Source organism: Pseudonaja textilis, chromosome 3, assembly GCF_049901715.1.
Source record: "Pseudonaja textilis isolate UNSWEBS1 chromosome 3, rPseTex1.2, whole genome shotgun sequence".
NCBI classification, from domain to species: Eukaryota; Metazoa; Chordata; class Lepidosauria; order Squamata; family Elapidae; genus Pseudonaja; species Pseudonaja textilis.
Window position 1 is genome coordinate 1902428 of NC_141992.1, and position 20824 is coordinate 1923251.

At 46.0% G+C, this 20824-nt stretch overlaps 1 protein-coding gene across 1 annotated transcript in view; it reads right to left on the minus strand.

Moving 5' to 3' along the window:
• Positions 1-1860: 1860 nt before the first annotated feature.
• Positions 1861-20824, minus strand: part of LOC113450968 (BPI fold-containing family B member 3-like) — a 28230-nt gene continuing 9266 nt past the window's right edge. Inside the window, exons 6-15 of the mRNA XM_087931947.1 lie at positions 20432-20492; positions 16962-17053; positions 16044-16226; positions 13194-13247; positions 10823-10990; positions 9298-9365; positions 7936-7972; positions 6456-6519; positions 3241-3317; positions 1861-1968 (exon numbers count right to left, since the gene is read on the minus strand). Coding sequence (XP_087788073.1) covers positions 1936-1968; positions 3241-3317; positions 6456-6519; positions 7936-7972; positions 9298-9365; positions 10823-10990; positions 13194-13247; positions 16044-16226; positions 16962-17053; positions 20432-20492 — 837 coding nt within the window. The 3' untranslated portion in view covers positions 1861-1935. The remainder of the gene's footprint in view (positions 1969-3240; positions 3318-6455; positions 6520-7935; positions 7973-9297; positions 9366-10822; positions 10991-13193; positions 13248-16043; positions 16227-16961; positions 17054-20431; positions 20493-20824) is intronic.

Consider the following 20824-nt stretch of genomic DNA (forward strand, 5'->3'; position numbering starts at 1 on the left):
TACATCCGCCAGATTTTGCCCTGTTTCTCTCCCCGGACCCCACCCAAACCAGTAAAACCCAACCCAAAGGGCAAAGAATTGTATCTGTGAAGACCAAGGTGGTCTTTTAGAAGTATGTTGCAAACCACTGAGTGTAGTGCAAGCCGCTATGTTGGCCAAAGCATCAATGCTTCTCCTGAGCATATCTAATAACAGGAATAATAGAATTGGAAGGTATCTTGGAAGTCATCTAGTAGTCGGATCTCCACCCCGCTCCACCTACTCAAAGCAGGAGACCTTGAACCATTTCTGACAGGTGGCAATCCAGTCTCTTCTTGAAAGCCTCCAGTGATGAAACTCCCACAACTTCTGAAGGCAACTTCTGTTTGATTGAATATAGATTAACAGAGTTGGAAGGGACCTTGGAAGTCATCTAGTCCACCTCCCCACCCAAGCAGGAGACCCTACACCATTCCTGACAGATGGCAGTGCAAGCTTTTTTTTTTTTAAAGACTCCAAGGATTAAGCTCCCTCAACCTCTAAAGGCAACTTCTATACAATGGGTTGATTGTTCTCACTATCAGAAATTTCCAGGTTGGATCTCTCCTTGTTCAGTTTCCATCCATTATTCCTTGTCTGGCCTTCAAAGGTGCTTTGGAAAATAGCTTGACCCCCTTCCTCCTCTCTGTGGGAGCCCCTCAAATAATGGAAGATGCTCTCCTGTCTCCTCTGGTCCTTCTCTTCCCTAGACGAGCCAGGCCCAGTTCCTGCAACCGTGAGTTTGAGTCTCCAATCCCCTCATCATCCTGGTTACTCTTCTCTGCACTCTTTCCAGAATCTCAACACCTTTTTTTTTTTATAGTGGGGTGACATGATAACCGTGTTGGAATATTGGAAGAGTGCTATCATATCTCCGCTGCTCCTCATCTTCACTCAACTAGCCAGGCCCAGTTCCTGCAACCGTTCTTCATATCTTTTAGCCTCCAGTCCCCTCATCATCCTGGTTGCTCTTCTCTGCACTCTTTCTAGAGCTCAACATCTTTTTTATAGTGTGGTGACCAAAACTGGATGCAGGACTCTAGGCGTTGTCTTACTATGGCTTTATAGAGTGGTATTAATATCTCCCTTGATCTCGATTATATCCCTCTGTTAATGCAGCTTAGGATTGCGTTGGCTTTTTTGGCTGCCACTGCACACTTCTGGCTCCTATTTAGCTGGTTGTCCACTAAGACTCTTACTTGAGCAGAGATTTACAGATTAATAGAGTTGGGAGAGACCTTGTAGGTCAACTAGTCCAATCCCTCCCACTCGAGCAGGAGACCCTACACCATTTCTGACAGATGGGAGCCCAGTCTCTTCTGGAAAGCCTCAAGTGATGAAGCTCCCACAACTTCTGAAGGCAACTTTCATGTTCCGTGGGTTGGTTGTTCTCCCTGTCAAGAAATTCCTCCTTATTTCCAGGTTGAATCTCTCCTTGTTCGGTTTCCATCCATTGTTCCTTGTCTGGCCTTCAAAGGTGCTTTGGAGAATAGCTTGACCCCCTTCCTCCTCTCTGGGGCAGCCCCTCAACTATTGGAAGATGCTCTCCTGTCTCCCCTGGTCCTTCTCTTCCCTAGACTAGCCGGGCCCAGTTCCTGCAACCATTCATCATATATTTGATCTTCCAGTCCCCTATTTAAAGTACTTGGTATGAGACAGAAAACCACAGACATCCTTCCACATTGTAAATACCTTTATTGGGCAAGCAAATCATTAATTCTCAGAAAGGACAGTAGATCTCTACAATTTTAGCCGTACGGTTGTCCATGGCAGACCAATGAAAGTGGAATCTGAATTGGGCTGAAGCAACTGAGGGAGAAATTAGGATAGGTTGAGATTCCCTTGCTTTGAGAATAGACAGGAAGTTGAGGGAAGCGAGCTCGTTCTTCTGACTTAGTGTCTTCTTCCTTCGGGGTCTTATTTAAGGGTCTTATTGATCACCAGCGTCTCCTGGAAAGCAGAAAAGAGGCGGTCAACTCAGAAGCGGTCAAAGAGATCTAAAGTACGGATTCAGGGAGGGCAGCGGCTTCTAGCTATGTGGGCAGCTGTCATGGGATTAATATGAACTCCAGGACTTCAAGTAGGGAGGAATCCTATTGTCTACATCCATGACTTCATTCTAGAATATTAGATTGACCACGGGGTGAAGGGTGGTCTAGCATGGGCCTTGATCTGAGTCAAATAATGCTCTTTCTTTCTTTCTTTCTTTCTTTCTTTCTTTCTTTCTTTCTTTCTTTCTTCCTTCCTTCCTTCCTTCCTTCCTTCCTTCCTTTCTTTCTTTCTTTCTTTCTTTCTTTCTTCCTTCCTTCCTTCCTTCCTTCCTTTCTTTCTTTCTTTCTTTCTTTTCTTCCTTCATTCCTTCCTCTTCCTTCCTTCTTTCCTTTCATCCATCTTCCTTCCTCCCTCCCTTCATCCATCTTCCTTCCTTTCCTTTCACCATTTATCTTCCTTCCTTTTTCCCTCTCTCCATCTTCCTTCCTTCTTTCCTTTCATCATCCATCTTCCTTCCTTCCATCTACCATCCATCTTCCTTCCTTCCTTTCACCTTCCATCCATCTTCCTTCCTTCCCTCCTTCCTTCTGCCCTCCATCTTCCTTCCTTTCCTTTCACCATCTATCTTCCTTCCTTTCTCCCTCTCTCCCTCTTCCTTCCTTCTTTCCTTTCATCATCCATCTTCCTTCCTTCCATCTACCATCCATCTTCCTTCCTTCCTTCCTCCACCTTCCTTCCTTTTTTCCTTTCATCATCCATCTTCCTTCCTGCCTTTCTCCCTCTCTCCATCTTCCTTCCTTCTTTCCTTTCATCATCCATCTTCCTCCTTCCCTCTTTCCTTCTGCCATCCATCTTCCTTCCTTCCTTCCTTCCTTCCTTCCTTCCTTCCTTCCTTCCTTCCTCCCTTCCTTCCTTCCTTCTTTCCTTCCCTCCTTCCTTCCTTTTACCATCCATCTTCCTTTCTTCCTACCCTCTTCCTTCCTGCCATCCATCCATCCATCTTCTTTCCTTCTCCTCCCCTTCCCTCCATCGTCCCTCCCTCCCTTCCTTCCAACATTTAAATCCTGGACTTTGTAAAGCGAAGCTAAGTTTCCTTTTGGATGTGGAGGTACGAAACACCGGCATTTCTTCCTTAGAAGTTCTCAGCAACTTCTGACTCATTTCTTGAAGACAATGGCCAGCATCTTTGGAGGAATCTTTTCTTTAGGAAATAAACAGTCAGGCTCTTACATCCAGGGTTTTAACCACACCGTTGGCAAAGTTCAGGTTGAAAATATTCGGCAGCGGGATTCCAATATTCAGGCCAACTAAACAAAAGCAACAAAACCACACAATTAGGTCCCAAATCCTAGGTGTTTGGTTCAAAGCGATGGTGCTCCACTTACTGTATTATTATTATTTTTTTGCAAATCACTTAATGTGTGTCATTTGCACAATGACACTGCTGTATAAAGTGCATCACGTATATGGCCCCTCCCTTCCCTGGCCAAGACCCTGCTCACAACACAAAGTTTGTCACAATGCAATTGTCTACAACAACAGGCTCCCTTCGTGGCTCACTCCCTTGTGATTGCGATTGCTGGAAGAAATATCCACAACCCCAAGTGTGCAGATGATGCCACTCTAATGGCAGAAAGTGAAGAGGAACGAAAGAGCCTCTTGGTGCCGACAAAGGAGGAGAGTGAACAAGTTGGCTTGAAACTCAACATTAAGAAAACTAATTTGAGAGAAAACCCTTACCTGTGCCTGTGCTTCCTAGCCCTGACACCTGGCTTGTACCGCTTCTTATATGACAGTATATTAAAGTGCCAGCTTGATAAAAGACACAAACTAAAAGGAAAGTTTGTAATCTGCATTGTGTAAAACTTAATAGTTGCAAATGAATCAGTTTGGGGGCTATTTTGGACATAACTATCTGGGACATTACGAGAATACGGAACCCAAAAGGGCAGATGACAAAGAGTTTTTCAGATAAGTGCCAAACAACAGGATGGCACAGTGAAATGACTAAGTTTTTCAGAGGAACAGAAGAGATGAGAGAAAAAGAGTATATAAGAAGGGGTTTTATCTCAGATCATGGCCACTAGCCATGGCTACTCCTTACTTGACTTGGCCAGGTCAGTGGACTTTATTGCAATGGGTTGTTTGTAGGTATTACTTTACTGAAATGTTGTTATGTTATGATGGCTGTTCATGTTCCAAATTGCTCATGAAACAAACCTCTGATCTCAAAGTAGGATTGATTGCCTGCGGTCTGTCTGTGTACCCCTTTTATTGAATTGTTTTTACGACACTAAGATCCTCTCAATTCCTGGCAAGTAGATGGGAAAGAAATGGGGGTAAGTGACAGATTTTATTTTCCTGGGCTCCAAGGTCACTGCCGATGGGGACTGCAGCCAAGTAATTAAAAGAGGCATGTTCTGGCGAGGAAACCTACGGCAAAGCTAGACAGCATCCTAAAAAGCAGAGACACCCCCCTGCCAACGAATGTGTGTCTAGTCAAGGCTGTGGTTTTCCCAGTTGCAATGTAGGGCTGTGAAAGTTGGACCAAGGAAGCATTTAGGTACCCAGACATCTTTGTTCAAATGTATCCTCCGGACAAATCGGATGCAAAACTAGATAAAGCCGTTTTCCCCGACCTTCTCCCTTGTCAACGTTAAAATGGCGTTGATGTGTTGAGATATCTCAAGGCTAGGACATTACATTAGAGCGATAACTCCCAGAACTGATGCCCAGAGATGTTGATAATTGTTAATAATTTCTTCCTAGGGAAGAAAGCTATGGCAAATCTAGGCACCCTACTCAAAAGCAGAGACATCCCCCTGCCAACAAAAAGGTGTAGAGCAGGGGTGTCCAACCTTTCACCTTCCCTGGGCCACATTAGAAGATGAAAATTTGGTTTGGGCCGCATACATAAAATAAAATAACAGTAACAATACCCGATCATCCCAAAAAAACATAGAAAACATAGTTAACATATTAAATTTATTTGGAAATGAAGTTAGTGAGATGTTTTTATTATTTATTATTAATTATTTATTAAAAATTATTTTTTTATCACAGTTTTTTATAACAGTTTATTTTCCGGCCAAATTTTGCGGGGGGGAGGGAGGTGGGGAGAAAAGCTCGCCTGCCTCACGTCTACCTCTCCTCCTGCAAATAGCCCGGCTAGATGAGGCAGGACTGGAAGGCAGAAGCTGCAGCAGCAGCGGCGGGGAAGGCTTCTGCCCCGCCGCTTCTTCCCCGCCACCGCTGCTGCTTCTGCCCCTGCCGCTGCCCCGCCACCGCTTCTGCCCCGCCGCTTCTTCCCCTCACCACCTGCTGCTTCTGCCCCGCTGCTGCTGCCCCGCCACCACCCCGCCCGCCGCCGCTTCTTCCCCGCCACCACTGCTGCTTCTGACCCGCTGCTGCTGCCCGCCACCGCGTCACTTCTTCCCCGCGCGGGAGAAGAAGCGGTGGTGGCGGAGAGCAGAAGCGGAGATGGCGGCGGGAGAAGAAGTGGCGGGGCAGTGCAGTGATGGGGGCAGAAGCAGCAGCAGTGGCAGGGCAGAAGCGGCGGGGGTGGCGGTGGGGGCAGAAGTGGCGGGGGGTGGCGGCAGGGCAGAAGTGGCGGGGGTGGTGGCGGGGCAGAGCGGCGGGGGTGGCGGTGGGGGCAGAAGTGGTGGGGGTGGTGGCGGGGCAGAAGCGGCGGGGGGTGGTGGAGGGGCAGAAGCGGTGGCAGGGGCAGAACGCTGGAAGGGGCAGAAGCGGCGGCGGTAACAGCAGGAGGTGGCGCTCTGACGGCGCCCGCCTTTTCTCTTGCTGCTTGGCCTGGCGCTCGCCTCGCCCCGCCTCGCGCCTGCCTCTCCTCCTCCTTCTCGCTGGCTGTGGCGCTATGGTTGGGGTGGGCACTGGGTCGCATTATGAGGCGACCTGGGCGCTATCGGCCCATGGGCGCGAGTTGGACAAGCCTGGTGTAGAGTCAAGGCTATGGTTTTATGCATGGCTGTGAAAGTTGGACCATGAGAAAGGCTGAGCGCCAAAGAATGGAGGCCTTTGAACTCTGGAGAAGACTCCGGTGAGTTCCTTGGACTACAAGGCCGCCCAACCATTGGTTGGTCCTAGAGGAGATCAGACCTGATCTTTAGAAGGCCAGATCCTGAAGAGGAAACTCAAAGACTTCGGCCACCTCATGAGAAGGAAGGAAGGAAGGACTCCCTGGAGAAGAAGAGCTGAATGCTGGGAACGATGGAGGGAAAAAGAAGAAGAAGGGGATGACAGAGGAGGAGGGGGCTGGATGGAGTCTTTGAAGCAGTTAGCATCAGATTAAATGGACTCCGGAGGATGACAGAGGACAGGAAGACCTGGAGGAAGGTTGTCCACGGGGCTGTGATGGGTTGGACATGAGTTTGCAACTAACAACAACAATAACAGCAACGACAATAACGGAAACCTGGAAGTCCTACCGTTAATCAGAGGCAGGTATCCGATCTGAAGGATGTTTGTGATCCAGTTCTTAAGGGCGTTTTCCTGCAAAACCAAAAACCAAAAAGACGTGAGAAAGAATTCTCCTTCTCCTTTGCAAAATGGTTTTGCAATTAGTAGCACATTTCCTGCATTTCAAATGTTCAACTGCTGACCTCCAGCACGATTCCACCTCTCCTAGCTAGGGTGGTGTATTGTATTTCTGTAGTATTTTATTTGCATAGTTTTATCTTTTTAATATTGCAAGTGGCCCAGAGTTACCCTGTGGTAAGATGGACAGCATATACATTTAATACGTGGACACATACAATGAAATATAACATAAAATTATAGAATAGAATACAGAATAGAAAACAGAATAGAATAATAAAATAAGATAATAAAATAGAAAAAAATAGAATAGAATACAGAATAGAAAATAGAATAGAATAATAAAATAAGATAATAAAATAGAAAAAATAGAATACAATGAAAATGAAATAAAATAAAATAAAATAGTAAAATAAAATAACAGAATAGAATAAAAGTAAAAGAAAATACATAGAATAGAATAAAAAATAATAGAATAGAATAAAACATAAAATAAAACAATACAATACAATAGAATACAAATAATAGAATAGAAAATAAAATTTAAAAAATTAGACTAGAAAAGTTTAAAAATAAGATAATAAAATAAAATAATAAAATAAAATAAAACCCCCATAGAGAACTACCCCATCTCTGCAGATCCTGGAAAGTCATAAGTAGCTAATGAAACGGTCTGATTTCCTGAAAGGCAGCATTATTTATTCAGTCCTTGACTTACGACCATTCAATTAGTGAGTGTTCAAAGTCACTGCAGCACCGAAAAAAGCAACTTGTTTATTTTATATGCTGTCTTTATTACTTTATAGATAACTCCAGGCAGCAAACATATCTGACACACCTCCTTCTGCCTATTTTCCCTACAACAATGACCCTGTGAGGTGGATTGGGATGAGAGGAAGGGACTGGCTCAAAGACACCCAGCTGGCTTTCATGCCTAAGGGAGGACTAGAACTCACCACCTCCTGGTTGGCCCAAAGTCACACCAACTGGCTTTCATGCTTAAGAAGGGACTTGAACTCTCTCTCTCTCTCTAATAAGAGCCCGAAGCATCCACCCAAGCAGGGGTGAGATTCAGCTGGTTCAGGCCGGTTTGAGCGATCCGGATGTTCAATTTACATCTGTTTCTTTGGAGCCCTGGGATGGCCGTCTTCGCCCTCCCAGAGTCCTGAGGGAAGCCTCAGGACTCTGGGGAAGATGAAACATGCCCCTTCTGGAAGTTCCACACCCACCATGGCCACCCTCACCCTGCAACCTCACAGAGAACCGCGATTTCTGAATCCCACTCCTGCACCCAAGCACTTCTAATTCACCTGATCAATGATATTATATCTTCCACGTGTGTTGCAAATGCATTACGAGAGATAGACTTACATCAAAGGAGCCCACGTCGGCGACACGGAGCGAGACGCTGTGAAAAGAAATATGAAAATGAAGACATTTGTAGAAACGCCTGATATGTCTGAACAAGCCACACAGGATCATCGTGGGGGTCAGAAGAACCCGGACAGCACATTTCAGGCCTCTGCTGCCTTCTGTATCCAGGTCAGGGATCTCCAAACTTGGCAAATTTAAAACTTGTGGACGCCAGGCCTTCTTTGGAAAACAGGTTGAAACCACCCTCTCTTCTTTGTGGCAGCCACTCAAATATTGGAAGATGCTATCATGTCCTCCCTATGTCAACTAAAACATACTTCTTTGGTCTTTTTAGTTGTCAGCAGAAAGGGAGTTGGGGGGAAACAGTGCATTCCTCAAATGTTTCAGATAATTGCTAGGCAGCCGAAGCTGTTGGCACACAAGATTATTACTGGAGAGCAGCATGCTTGATGACTCTTGGCTATGGACGTGTCCCATTGGAGAATATACATCCAGGGGGTGGGGGGAAGACCAGGGTCCATGGGGAAATGAATGATGTATCTTAATGTCGGCTGCACCCAGGTAATGCCGACATGGTCACTCCTAATAAATCATTTTTTTTTTTACTCTGAGAGACGCGGCTAGAGATTTATGATTTAATGGGGGTGGATCTGACACCCTAGTCCTTATTTTTATTTAATTTTGTGAGTTTATTTGCAAGCAAATTTTATGTGACAGGCTGAGCTAGCCAATGGCAGATAGATAGATCTCTGAATGAATCTGTGATTCTGTGAGCAACTCAATCTGCCTGCCTGCTTTGCCTGATTTTGGTAAAAGTTGCTCTTTTTTAAAATAAAAAAATCAATATTTACATGCATGGTGTGTTGTGAGTTAATTTTGTGAGTTTGCTTGCAAGCAAATTTTATGTGACAGACTGAGCTAGCCGATGGCAGATAGGTGGATCTCTGAATGAATCTGTGATTCTGTGAGCAACTCAATCTGCCTGCCTGCTTTGCCTGATCTTGGGTAAAAGTTGCTCTTTTTTTAATACAAAAATTCAATATTTACATACATATAATATTTACACACAAGCCATGCCCAGCCAGTCACATGACCACCAAGCCACACCCACAAATTAGGCCACACCCACAGAACCAGTTAGTGGTCCCTGGGATCTAAAATTATGAGTTTGGTGGTCCCTGAGGTCCAAAAGGTTGGCGACTCCTGGACTAGATGACCTCCAAGGTCCCTTCCAACTTCTGTTGTTCTGAATTGGGACGAAGGACACATCATCATTCAAATGAGTAAGGCACATCTGTAAATAAGAGATCCTGTTAGTCCAAAAGTCACAATTCCATGGGTGATTTGGTGTTTGCTTACCTTTCTAAAGCCAGGGAGATGACCAGCTTGGTTCGTGTAACGCTGAAGCTTCCACTCAGGCTGATATTCTGCAATCATAACACCATTACTAGTAGTAACTAACATCATAGAGGGTAAGGCTGATAGTAGCTCTTACTCCGGATGGCTATATTATTAGCTCCAGCTTTTGACTGGAGAAGAAGAAAGGGGCCTCTTTGAGTAACGTGTTTAGTCACAAGGAGCATGTTTGATTAATGTTTCTAGTATCTTTGGAGCAACATTCAAGAAAGTGAAATTCTGATAAGACCCAGTTCAGACTTGCTAGAGACAAGGACGCTGATGTTTAATCAATTGTAAACTCATTACAATGTAAAAGCCATGCCTCCTGAATGTTTAATTCGTCATTGACAAGATCGTGCTAAGAATAAAAACCCAGCTGACTTTTGTGCCTAAGGCAGAACTAGAACAACTCACTGTCTCTTGGTGACTGGACCAAAGTCACCTAGCTGGGTTTTGTGCCTAAGCTAGGACTAGAACTCACCGTCTCCTGGTGATTGATCCAAACTCACCTACTGGCTTTCATGTCTAAGGCAGGACTAGAACTCACAGTCTCCTTCTTTCTAGCTTGGTGCCTTCACCAGTAGACTAACCTGTCTCTCTTCCTTACACCTTCCTTGTCCCTACAACTTACCACGGCCACCGTCTGCCTTTTGTAGATCCCGTGTCCTTATTCAGAGTACCCATTTGTACTTGGTGGTCCCTTCCAATGTCTACTTATTTAGTGCCTACCCAACCCACTAACTCCCCAACCAGTCAGCTACTCAGAGACCAGAAAGCCATCCAAGGAATAGAAAAAAACCACATCTTTACTGCTCCAATGAACGGTCTCTCTGGAAGACGGAATACCTGAGCGAGGCCTGACCTTCTGGCGGTCTGTGAAAGCCCCATTGTGCTTGGAGAGATCCTGCCAAGGAGCAGAAGACGCACTTCTGGTGGCAGGTGGCAGGGTTTAGAAGCCGCAAAGAAGCCGCCACTGGCTGCACCAGCTACTCTTATCAGGGATAAACAGAACTAAAGCTGGTAGTAATTAGGGACGAGGAAGTTGAGAGATTAGAAACAGGAGACCCCAAGGGACCAGAAGTTGAGCCTTGAAAATTCATCTTCCAAGTCAAGGCTCACCCAACGGATCTACCCAGCGTGATCCCGTATTAAATATTGCAGAAGATTCCAAAACCCTCCTGTGTGCTATGTAAATTACGTTAGCCTTCCTATTGCAAAGATCTGGTAGGTATCAACGGATGGAAACTCATCAAGGAGAGAAGCAACCTGGAATTAAGGAGAAACTTCCTAACAGGGAGGACAATAAACCAGGGGAACTGCTTGCCACTAGAAGTTGCAGGTGCTCCATCACGGGAGGTTTTTAAGAAGAGACTGGACAGCCACTTGATTGAAATAGTATAGGATCTCCTACTTCAGCAGGGGGATTGGACTAGCTCTATTCCGATTGAATTAGCGTCAGGCACCTGGTCCTTCTCTTCTTACTCACCGTGTTTACGGTAAAGAGCGGGGTGAGGCTAGAGTTGGAACGGGAGAGCACTTGGAGGTCAGCACCCAGCTGGATCATGGCCTTCCCATTTTGCAAAGACACCTCCGGAAGGCCACGGACTCGAATCTTGACCACCAAGGGCAGGTCTTCTCCCCCAAGCTGAGACAACTGTGGACAATCAGACAAAAGGAATCGTTAAGACCAGGCATGGGATTCAACCGGTGTAACAACCGGTTGGGTGAGCACGCGCTTTGTCCATGCAAGTGCTCCAAACATGGACTTTGCACATGCTCAGAGCATTTGCCGCAATCCCTGTGTGTTAAACAGAGACCAGCTAAGCTTGAAAAACAGGATACAATACAATACAATACAATACAATATAATACAATACAGTACGGTACGGTACGGTACGGTACGGTACGGTACGGTACAGTACAGTACAGTACAGTACAATACAATACAATACAATACAATACAATACAATACAATACAATACAATACAATACAATACAGAGCCTGGGTGGGCAGGTGGGCCCAACAACTGATCGTTCCAGCAAACCAAACCGGTTCTCTCCCAGCTAATCCTCGGAGCTACCAGTTTGCCCAAACTGGTAGAATCCCACCCCTAGTAAGGACATAGCAGGAGGGGCAGAAATCTCAAAGATGGCCATTATCTCAAAGATGGTTTTTATTTTCCCAAAAGGCAGCTGGACTTTTTTGGTTTTTATTCCCCCCTTGAGCACTTTTTTCCTTTATCCAAGAAGCTTCCTCAGTTCTTGGATGAGAAGAGAAACATTTTCAGAATAAAAACAAAGAAAGTCCAGGTGCCTTTTGGAGAAAGCACTTTTAGAGACCACCATGACCTGGATGATGGAGAATCTCCATAGACGTTCCTTGGTCATTATTTATTGATTTATTTAAAACCAGTGGTGGTATGCTACCGGTTTGGACTGGTTTAGTCAAACCGGTAGTAAAAAAAAAAAAGCCCCCAACGATCAGCTGAAAAAAGAGAAAAGCACAGGATCCGCCCTTCCACTTGCCCTAAGCTTTCATCTTCTTTATCCTCTCAGCTGATGTTTGGAAAGCTCTGTGTGTGCGTGTGTGTGTGTGTAAGGTGCGTGCGCACGTGTGTGCGATCATTAAACCAGGTAGGATCCCACTGCTATTTAAAACATTAACATAGATGCCCATTTTCTAACCAACTCTAACCAGCTCCCAACAAAAAGTTTAAAAAGCATTAAAACCATAACTGTAAACCAAACCACATGAAAAGCAATACAGGTAGTGCTCAACTTAACAACCATTCACTTAGTGACTGTGTGAAGCTACAGCAGCAGCTACAAAAAGTGACTTTTGACATTTTTTCACATATGATCCTTGCAGAGTCTCCATGATCCTGTGATCAAAATTCAGACACTTGGCAACGGATTCCATATTTATGACGGTCACAGTGTCCCATAGTTATGCGATCCCTTTTTGGGGACCTTCAGATGAGCAAAGTCAACGGGGATGCCAGATTCACTTAAAAAACCGTATTACTCACAGGTGGGATTCTGCCGGTTCAGACCGGTTTGGGCGAACCGGATGTTAAATTGACATGGTTGGTTCGTAGTTGAACCAACCGACCGGCCCCGCCCACCTCATCCCGCCCCTCCCAGGAGTCCCCACGCGGCCCATTTTAGATGCAGATAAGTGCAGGATCTGCACAGAGGCCCTGGAGAGCAAAAAAAAAAAAAACTAAAAGTTTTTTGGAACCGGAAGTTCCAAAAATTCAGAAACGGGCCTGTTTCCAGCTTCCGGAGGGCCTCCAGAGCCCGGGAGAGGCCATTTTCACCCTCCCAGAGGCCTGAGGGAAGCCTCCGGATTCTGGGGAAGGCAAAAAACAGCCGAATCGGAAGTTCCAGAAGTCCGGAAACGGGCCTGTTTCCAGCTTCCGGAGGGCCTCCAGAGCCCGGGGGAGGCCATTTTCACCCTCCCAGAGGCCTGAGGGAAGCCTCTGGATTCTGGGAAAGGCGAAAACAGCCCTCCCAAAACTTCCAATAGGCCACGCCCACCACGGCCACACCCAGCCAGCAACCAGACAGACAACCGGTTACTGGGATGTTTGAATCCCACCCGTGGTATGACTGACTTAACACGTGCAGTGATTCACTTGACAACTGGGGCGAGAAAGGTCATCAAATAACGCTTAAACTCGTTTAACCACTGTCTCGCTTAGCAACAGAAAATTTGGGCTCACTTGTAGCCGTAAGTCAAGCACTCCAGGTAGAAAAACCTAGCACCAAGTTAAACTTCTGGTGCCAGTCACCTGATCTTAACCCAGAGCAAAAAGCCAATTATGACCATGAGATCTCTTGTAGAAAGATTTTACCTCCGGTAGCGCAGTCTGAAGAGCCATTGTTGTCATCGGAACAGATCCACGAAGCTAGAAGAAACAACGACGACGCAGGTTAAGTCAGACAGCACAATTCCTTAAGGGTCTTATTTGCAGTTGACCCAAGTTTTTTTCTAGCTGATGTGGTGATTCCTTTGGATTGTACGGGCTTCTGACCACCGACCCAAAAGAGGAATCATTTTCACTCAGAAAAAAAAAAAAATTTACACGTTAAGCAAGAAAACAGAGGCATGAAACAGGCATATAGGATCAAGTTCACATGAAGTGTTAGTACTGCTTTGTAAAGCCTTAGTAAAGCCACACTAGGAATATTGCAACCAGTTTTGGTCACCGCCTTACAAAAAAAAGATGTTGAGACTTTGAGAAAAGTTCAGAGAAACTAAGAGGATCAAAGGCCTGGAGACTAAAACATATGAAGAATGGCTGCAGGATTTTGGTATGGCTACTCTAGAGAAAAGAAGAATTAGGGCTGACATGATATCAGTATTCCAGTATTTGAGGAGCTGCCACAAAGAGGAACTTATTTTCCAAAGCCCCTGAAGGCAGGACAAGAAACAATGGGTGGAAACTAATCCTGCAATTAAGGAGAAACTTCCTAACAGTGAGGACAGTTAACCAGTGGAACAGCCTGCCTCCAGAAAAAGAGAGAGGGGGGAGGGAGGGAGGGAGGAGGAAGGAAGGAAGGAAGGAAGGAAGGAAGGAGGGAGGGAGGGAGGGAGGGAGGGAAGGAAGGAAGGAAGGAAGGAAGGAAGGAAGGAAGGAAGGAAGGAAGGAAGGAAGGAAGGAAGGAGTAACGAAAAGAAGGAAGGAAGAATGAGAAGGAAGGGGTAATGAGAAGGAAGGAAGGAAGGAAGGAGTAATGAGAAGAAGGAAGGAAGGAAGGAAGGGAGGAAGGGAGGGAGGGAGGGAGGGAAGGAAGGAAGGAAGGAAGGAAGGAAGGAAGGAAGGAAGGAAGGAAGGAAGGAAGGAAGGAAGGAAGGAAGGAAAGAAAGAAGAGAGAGGGGAGGGAGGGGGAAGGAAGGAAGGAAGGAAGGGGAGGGAGGGAGGAAGAAAGGAAGGAAGGAGTAATGAGAAGAAGGAAGGAAGGAAGGAGGAAGGAAGGAAGGAAAGAGAGGGGAGGGAGGGAAGGAAGGAAGGAAGGAAGGAAGGAAGGAAGGAAGGAAGGAAGGAAGGAAGGAAGGAAAGAGAGAGGGGGAGGGAGGGAGGAAGAAAGGAAGGAAGGAGTAATGAGAAGAAGGAAGGAAGGAAGGAAAGAGAGAGGGGGAGGGGGGGGAAGGAAGGAAGGAAGGAAGGAAGGAAGGAAGGAAGGAAGGAAGGAGTAACGAAAAGAAGGAAGGAAGAATGAGAAGGAAGGAGTAATGAGAAGGAAGGAAGGAAGGAAGGAAGGAAGGAAGGAAGGAAGGAAGGAAGGAGTAATGAGAAGAAGGAAGGAAGGAAGGAAGGAAGGAAGGAAGGAAGGAAGGAGTAACAGAAAGAAGGAAGGAAGAATGAGAAGGAAGGAGTAATGAGAAGGAAGGAAGGAAGGAAGGAAGGAAGGAAGGAGTAATGAGAAGAAGGAAGGAAGGAAGGAGTAACGAAAAGAAGGAAGGAAGAATGAGAAGGAAGGGGTAATGAGAAGGAAGGAAGGAAGGAAGGAAGGAAGGAAGGAAGGAAGGAAGGAAGGAAGGGCAAGAACCTCGTGGCTATTTTTACCATCAAGCTGCCTCCAAGATAGGCCAGCAGAAGGAAAGAGATTTGGGGTCTGTCTTTTAAGGGTCTATCTGGCAGACCATAACCCCTCCAAATGATCAGATTGGATCCTTCTGTGCTTCTTCCTTGGATACTTGTTCTAAAGTAACCTGATCTCCATGTCTTGAGCCGTCTTCCAATATTTGAGGGGCTGCCCCAAAGAAGAAGGGGCTCAACCTATTATCCAAAGCCCCAGAAGGCAGGACAAGAAGCAATAGATGGAAACTAACCAAGGAGAGAAGCAACCTGGAATGAAGGAGGAATTTCCTAACAATGAGAACAATTAACCAGTGGAACTGCTGGCCACCAGAAGTTGTAGGTGCTTCATCAGTGGAGGATTTTAAGAAGAGACTGGCCAGCCAGTTGCCTGGCATAGTAAAGCGTCTCCTGAGCAGGGGGCTGGACTAGAAGACCTCCAAGGTTCCTTCCAGCTCTATTCTATTCTAAAAGTTGGAAAAGCTGCACAATGTCTTTTGATAGGTAGAACTACGAATGACCCATCTGGACATTCAGCTGAAGGTACGTTCCCTTCCCTCTGTGATCCCCAGTGAGAAAACAAATAATTTAAAAAGGAAGTTATCTAAAGACTAGAGAAAAAAGCCAAGGATACAACTGAGATGTTTCCGAGGATTTTTCCTTGGTGAAAGCGAAGGAGCTGACAACATAGAATAACCCAAAGATCTCTGCCCCACAAATACATTCCCCTTTTTATTACCCTGTAATCCAGAGGTCTCCAAATTGGTTAACTTTAAGACTCGTGGATTTCAACTCCCAGGATTCCAGCTGGCTGGAGAATTCTGGGAGTTGAAGTCCACAAGTCTTAAAGTGGCCAAGTTTGAGGACCCCTGCTCGATTTGGGGTAGAGTTGGGGCAACTTGATGGAGCTGAGCCTTTACTGGCTGGATTCCCTTCCTGATGCCTACACGGAATTCACAGCAGATATGTTCTCTGTCTACCCCGATAGAGCACTGAACTCTCAACCTTCCGAGCTGGAGGGGAGAGTCTTCCCCACCAGCTACCATTCTGCTCATATATCTATGGTCCACAAATAGGGGCCGGAAATGTCTGGAAGATTCGCCTCTTGTCAAGATGGCTCACCGCCAGGCCAGTGAGGTCCGCGTCGAATGCTCCCTTCCATACGAGCATCTGGAGCAACGAGGAAAGGAGGTCACGGGGAAGCATCAGCTGAGAAGTACCGTCCATTGCGGGAAGCAGAGGCAAAGAGGTGTTTTGGGCTCTAGGAAAATCCACAGATTGGCCGTTGCGGTCAGTCATCATAAGCTGGAAAAGGATGAAAGGTCAAGAGAGAATTTATTGCAGAGGCACAAAACCGAACGTCAGGTAAGAGACTGCGCGGCCCATAGATGCATGATGGGTGGAGGAGGGAAAGAGCAGAGGTGAGATTCAAAAATCCCAACGACTGCTTCTCTGCCCGGTTCCTGGGTGGGTGTGGCCTACCGGAGCTTCCGAGGCGGCCATTTTGCACCTTCCCCAGAGGCCAGTGGCTTCCCTGGGGACTCTGGAAGGGCCAAAATGGCCTCACCTGGGCTCAGGAGGCCCCTCAGAAGCTGGAAACAGGCCCGTTTCAGTTCAACTACGGTTCGACGAATCGGGTGTAAATTTAACACCCGGTTCGCCTGAACCAGCCTGAACTGTCTAAATCCCACCCCTGGAAAAGAGGCTCAGGAAACTCCCCCTAGTTTCTCAGGGTGTAAAGGAGACGGTGAGGAAAACTGTCGGAGAAGGAGTGGCAGGAACTGCAGGTGGCATCAAAAGAGACACCAGCCTAGAATCCCTCCCATAATCACAAGCAATCTAAATCCAACCCTCCTTATCTAATTCTGAGTGAAGGCCAACCATTCATTGCGAAGGTTCCTGGGCATAGAAGGTTTTGCAAATTAATGAATTCATTTGAACTTATTGGGGGCCCCGATCGCCATCGGTCCAGGATCGCAATCGGAGGAAGCCACGAAGGGAAGAAGAAGCGGAGGTCTTTAAGTGGGAAACAGGCCTTACGTTTAGATTCAGAACGATGTGTTGATCTTTGAACAGCGGCAAGCCAGCCAGCGTGTAATGCAGATTTCCAAGAAGGCCAAACGGACACACACCTGTCAGGGGTGAAGCAAACAAAAAAGGAACTGAGAGCAGTGGTGGAATTCAAATTTTTTTACTACCGGTTCTGTGGACGTGGCTTATTTGGTGGGTGTGCTTGGTGGTCATGTGACTGGGTGGGCATGGCTTGGTGGTCATGTGACTGGGTGGGCGTGGCTTGGTCATGTGACTGGGTGTGCTTGGTGGTCATGTGACTGGGCGGGCGTGGCTTGGTCATGTGACTGGGTGTGCTGGGTGGTCATGTGACTGGGTGGGTGTGCTTGGTGGTCATGTGACTGGGCGGGCATGGCTTGGTGGTCATGTGACTGGGTGGGCGTGGCCAACTCAATGTCACTCATATCAATGGGTGCCTCACCTGGCCCCTCCCCTCCCAGCCATTCCTTGTCCCACCAGCCTCAACTTATCTACAGTTCTGTCAAAATGTTGTTCACCTTTTTCTGACTTTATTATCCGCCTGCTATAGATGTACTTTCATGGACCACTGAAAAGAGGAAATGGCTCACTTGCTTTACTCAAGAGTGTGATATAGGCAACAGGCTTTTAAGGGGCTGCCACAAAGAAATGGGGGACAATGTATTTTCCAAAGACGCAGAAGGCAAACAAGAAGCGATGGATGGAAACTGAACAGAGAGAGAAGCAACCTAAAACTAAGGAGAAACTTCTTGACAGTGAGAACAAATAACCAGTGGAACTGCCTGTCTCCAGAAGTTCTGGGTGCTCCAACACTGGAAGTTTTTGAGAAAAGACTGGACAGCCATTTCTCTGAAACGGTATAGGGTTCATCCCAAGGTCCCTTCTAACTATTATTCTGACACCTTTCCCAGGATTTCTACTCAGAGTTTGGCATCCTCAGTTTTCTTGCCTGAGCTGGGGGTTGGACTGGAAGACCTCCAAGGTCCCTTTTCAATTCTTGTTAAACACATGTGTATTTTATGCTCTGGACTATTGATATTGAATGCATGTAAACCCTGAAAAATATGTGGTAGCGCTGGGCAAAAGAAAGGCAGAAAAATCACTCTAGGTGTGTAGGGGCAGTGTAAAATATTAACACACGATAAATAATGGAACAATTAAAAATAATAGCACAGAGTTTTATCTCTCTCTCTCTCTTCCTAATTTTCTTTCTTTCTTTCTCTCCCTCCTTCTTTCTTTCTTTCTTTCTTTCTTTCTTTCTTTCTTTCTTTCTTTCTTTCTTTCTTTCTCTCTCTCTCTCTCTCTCTCTCTCTCTTTCTCTCTCTCTCTCATACACACACGCGCACACACACACACACACACACACACACACACACAGCACTTAACAGACAAGCATTTTGGAAACAGCTCCTTTAAATTTCTCCAAGGCTGGAGTGGATTCCCCCACCCTCTCTGTCAGACCGCACTCCTTCTCACTCCAGACATTTTAACTCACATGGGGAAAGCGATATTTGCAGCGTCCATGCCTTTTTTCCTTTTCCCCGGGGAGAAAGAGGACGTGGGGAACGGAAAGCTAGGAGACCGATCACAACTGAGCGACCGGGCGACCAGGTTGGAGACGTGGCCAGCCAGGGTTCGCCACCGGTTCGGCAACCCACGCCAAATAACCACTACCGGTTCACCCGAGTAGGTGCGAACCGGTTGAATACCACCTCTGACTGAGAGGGTGGAAAAAACAACCGCCAAGCTTTGGGGGAGTCTCTTTAGAAGGTCAGTGCTGCACATGGATACGGCTAGTCCTCAACTTACGGCCAACCTTTAAGTTTCTAGGTTCTATCATATCTCAAGACTTAAAATGGACACACTGCAGCCCTGGTCAAAAGGGCCCAGCAGAGATGATACTAACTGAGGCTTCTCAGGAAATAACAACTAGATGGAAAACTGCTGGTGACCTTCTACCACTGCACCAGAGAGAGTATCTTAACTTCCTGCACCTCTGTGTAGGGTTTGCCAATTGCACAGGGGCAGATAGGACAGCACTCCAGGGGGTCAATGTCATTGCCCAGAGGATCCTGGGTTGCCCTCTCCCCTCTTTGGAAGAGCTTCATAGCTCCCACTGCCTTAAGAAAGTTCAAAACATTCTCAAAGATCCATCTCATCCTGGGAATCCTATTTTTTGTGAACTATGACCATCTGGCAGACGGTACAGGATAATAATAAAAACAAGGATAAATAGGCTGAAAAACAGCTTCTATCCCAGGGCAGTAGCTCTGTTGAATTCTACTGTATAATGCAATATGAATGCAATATCAGGGAGTTTGCAATTCAATTGCATAGAATGCAAAGGGTGTGTGTTTGTGTTTATTTTCATAGTCATACTGTACACTGAAGATGGTATTTAATTTCATTGTACGAGGTGCAATGACAATAAAGTAAAGTAAACTAACATCAAAAACATAAGACAACTATGTGGGTTAGGAGGATTGTACCATGTTCAATGTTTTTAATGTTTCATTTTGTTTTTGTGTTTGTTTGTCTAATAAAATAAAAATTAAAAAAAAGTCATCAAAAAAGCACCACAAAGAAAGCTCTTCCTGTGCCAACTCAGGAAGCTCAAACTGCCCCGGAAGCTGCTGATACAGTTTACAGAGGAATGATTGAGTCTGTCAACTGCACCTCTAGAACTGTCTTGGAAGTTAAAACCCAACCCTCTCCTAGGAAAATGAAATATTTTAGGATATACTAAAAAGACAGGATATTTCCCTAAAAAGAAAAGTAGAAACTCAGAGAGGCAGAAACTCAGCCTCCCCCCCCCACCTTTGCTAATGGGCCATGACTCTGGCCTGAGCCAGTCTATTTTACATAACAAAGATCTACTCCAGGTAGAGCTATAATAGGACTTGCCCAAAGCTCTTTCATTACATCATCATCCATCAACCAAGTGTGATGCTCAAAAGACAACCTACAGAGTTGCCCCTGCATGGCCCCATGGGAGTCTGACAACCAATCAGAATACAAGCTCAGATTCAAATCCCAACAGAGGGTATAAAACCCAGCATCACTCTCAGCATCTCAGCCCTTCCTTCTTTGGTGCTCCAAGCCCTGTGGTCCCATCCACCATTAAACCATCTTTCCAAACAGCCTCCATGTTTCCAGTGTCTTTCTTCCCCACTTGGAACTGAACCCAGAAGGATATTTCTTCCAACAACTGTCTGGAAGGTCACTGTCTGTTCCAAGGTCACTTCCATTGATGTTCTATGATGTTCTCTGCTCAAGGGAGCTTTTGTGCAGGCACAGTAAGGCTTTGCAATTACTGGACTGCACATGACAGAGCATGTACTGCTTTGCACACCGAGAAGATCACAGATTCAATGGAGGCATCTAAGCTACTTCCCTTTATGGTCAAACATCAGGTAGGCGGTCCCTGGAAAATAAAGAAATAAAATAGGAAAAATCCTTACTGTTGACTGTGGCAAGAATCGTGTTGAGAAGGTTCAGGACAACATCAGCAACTGGACACAGCTGTAGCAGTGAAGAAAACAGAGCACAGAATCAAAATCGCGGGAAGTATTAGCACCTCTGGATAAGTAAAGGCCACACCTGGAATTCTGCACCCAGTTTTGGTCACCACGTTACAAAAATGATGTTGAGACTTTGGAGAAAGTGCAAAGAAGAGCAACTAAGATTATTAAAGGCCTGGAGATCAAAACATATGAAGAACGGTTGCGGGATTTGGGTTGGATGTCTAAAGAAAAAAAGAATTAGAGGTGACATGATAACAGGATTGCAGTATTTGAGGGGCTGCCCCAAAGATTAGGGGGTCGATTTATTTTCCGGAGGCCAGGACAAGAAGC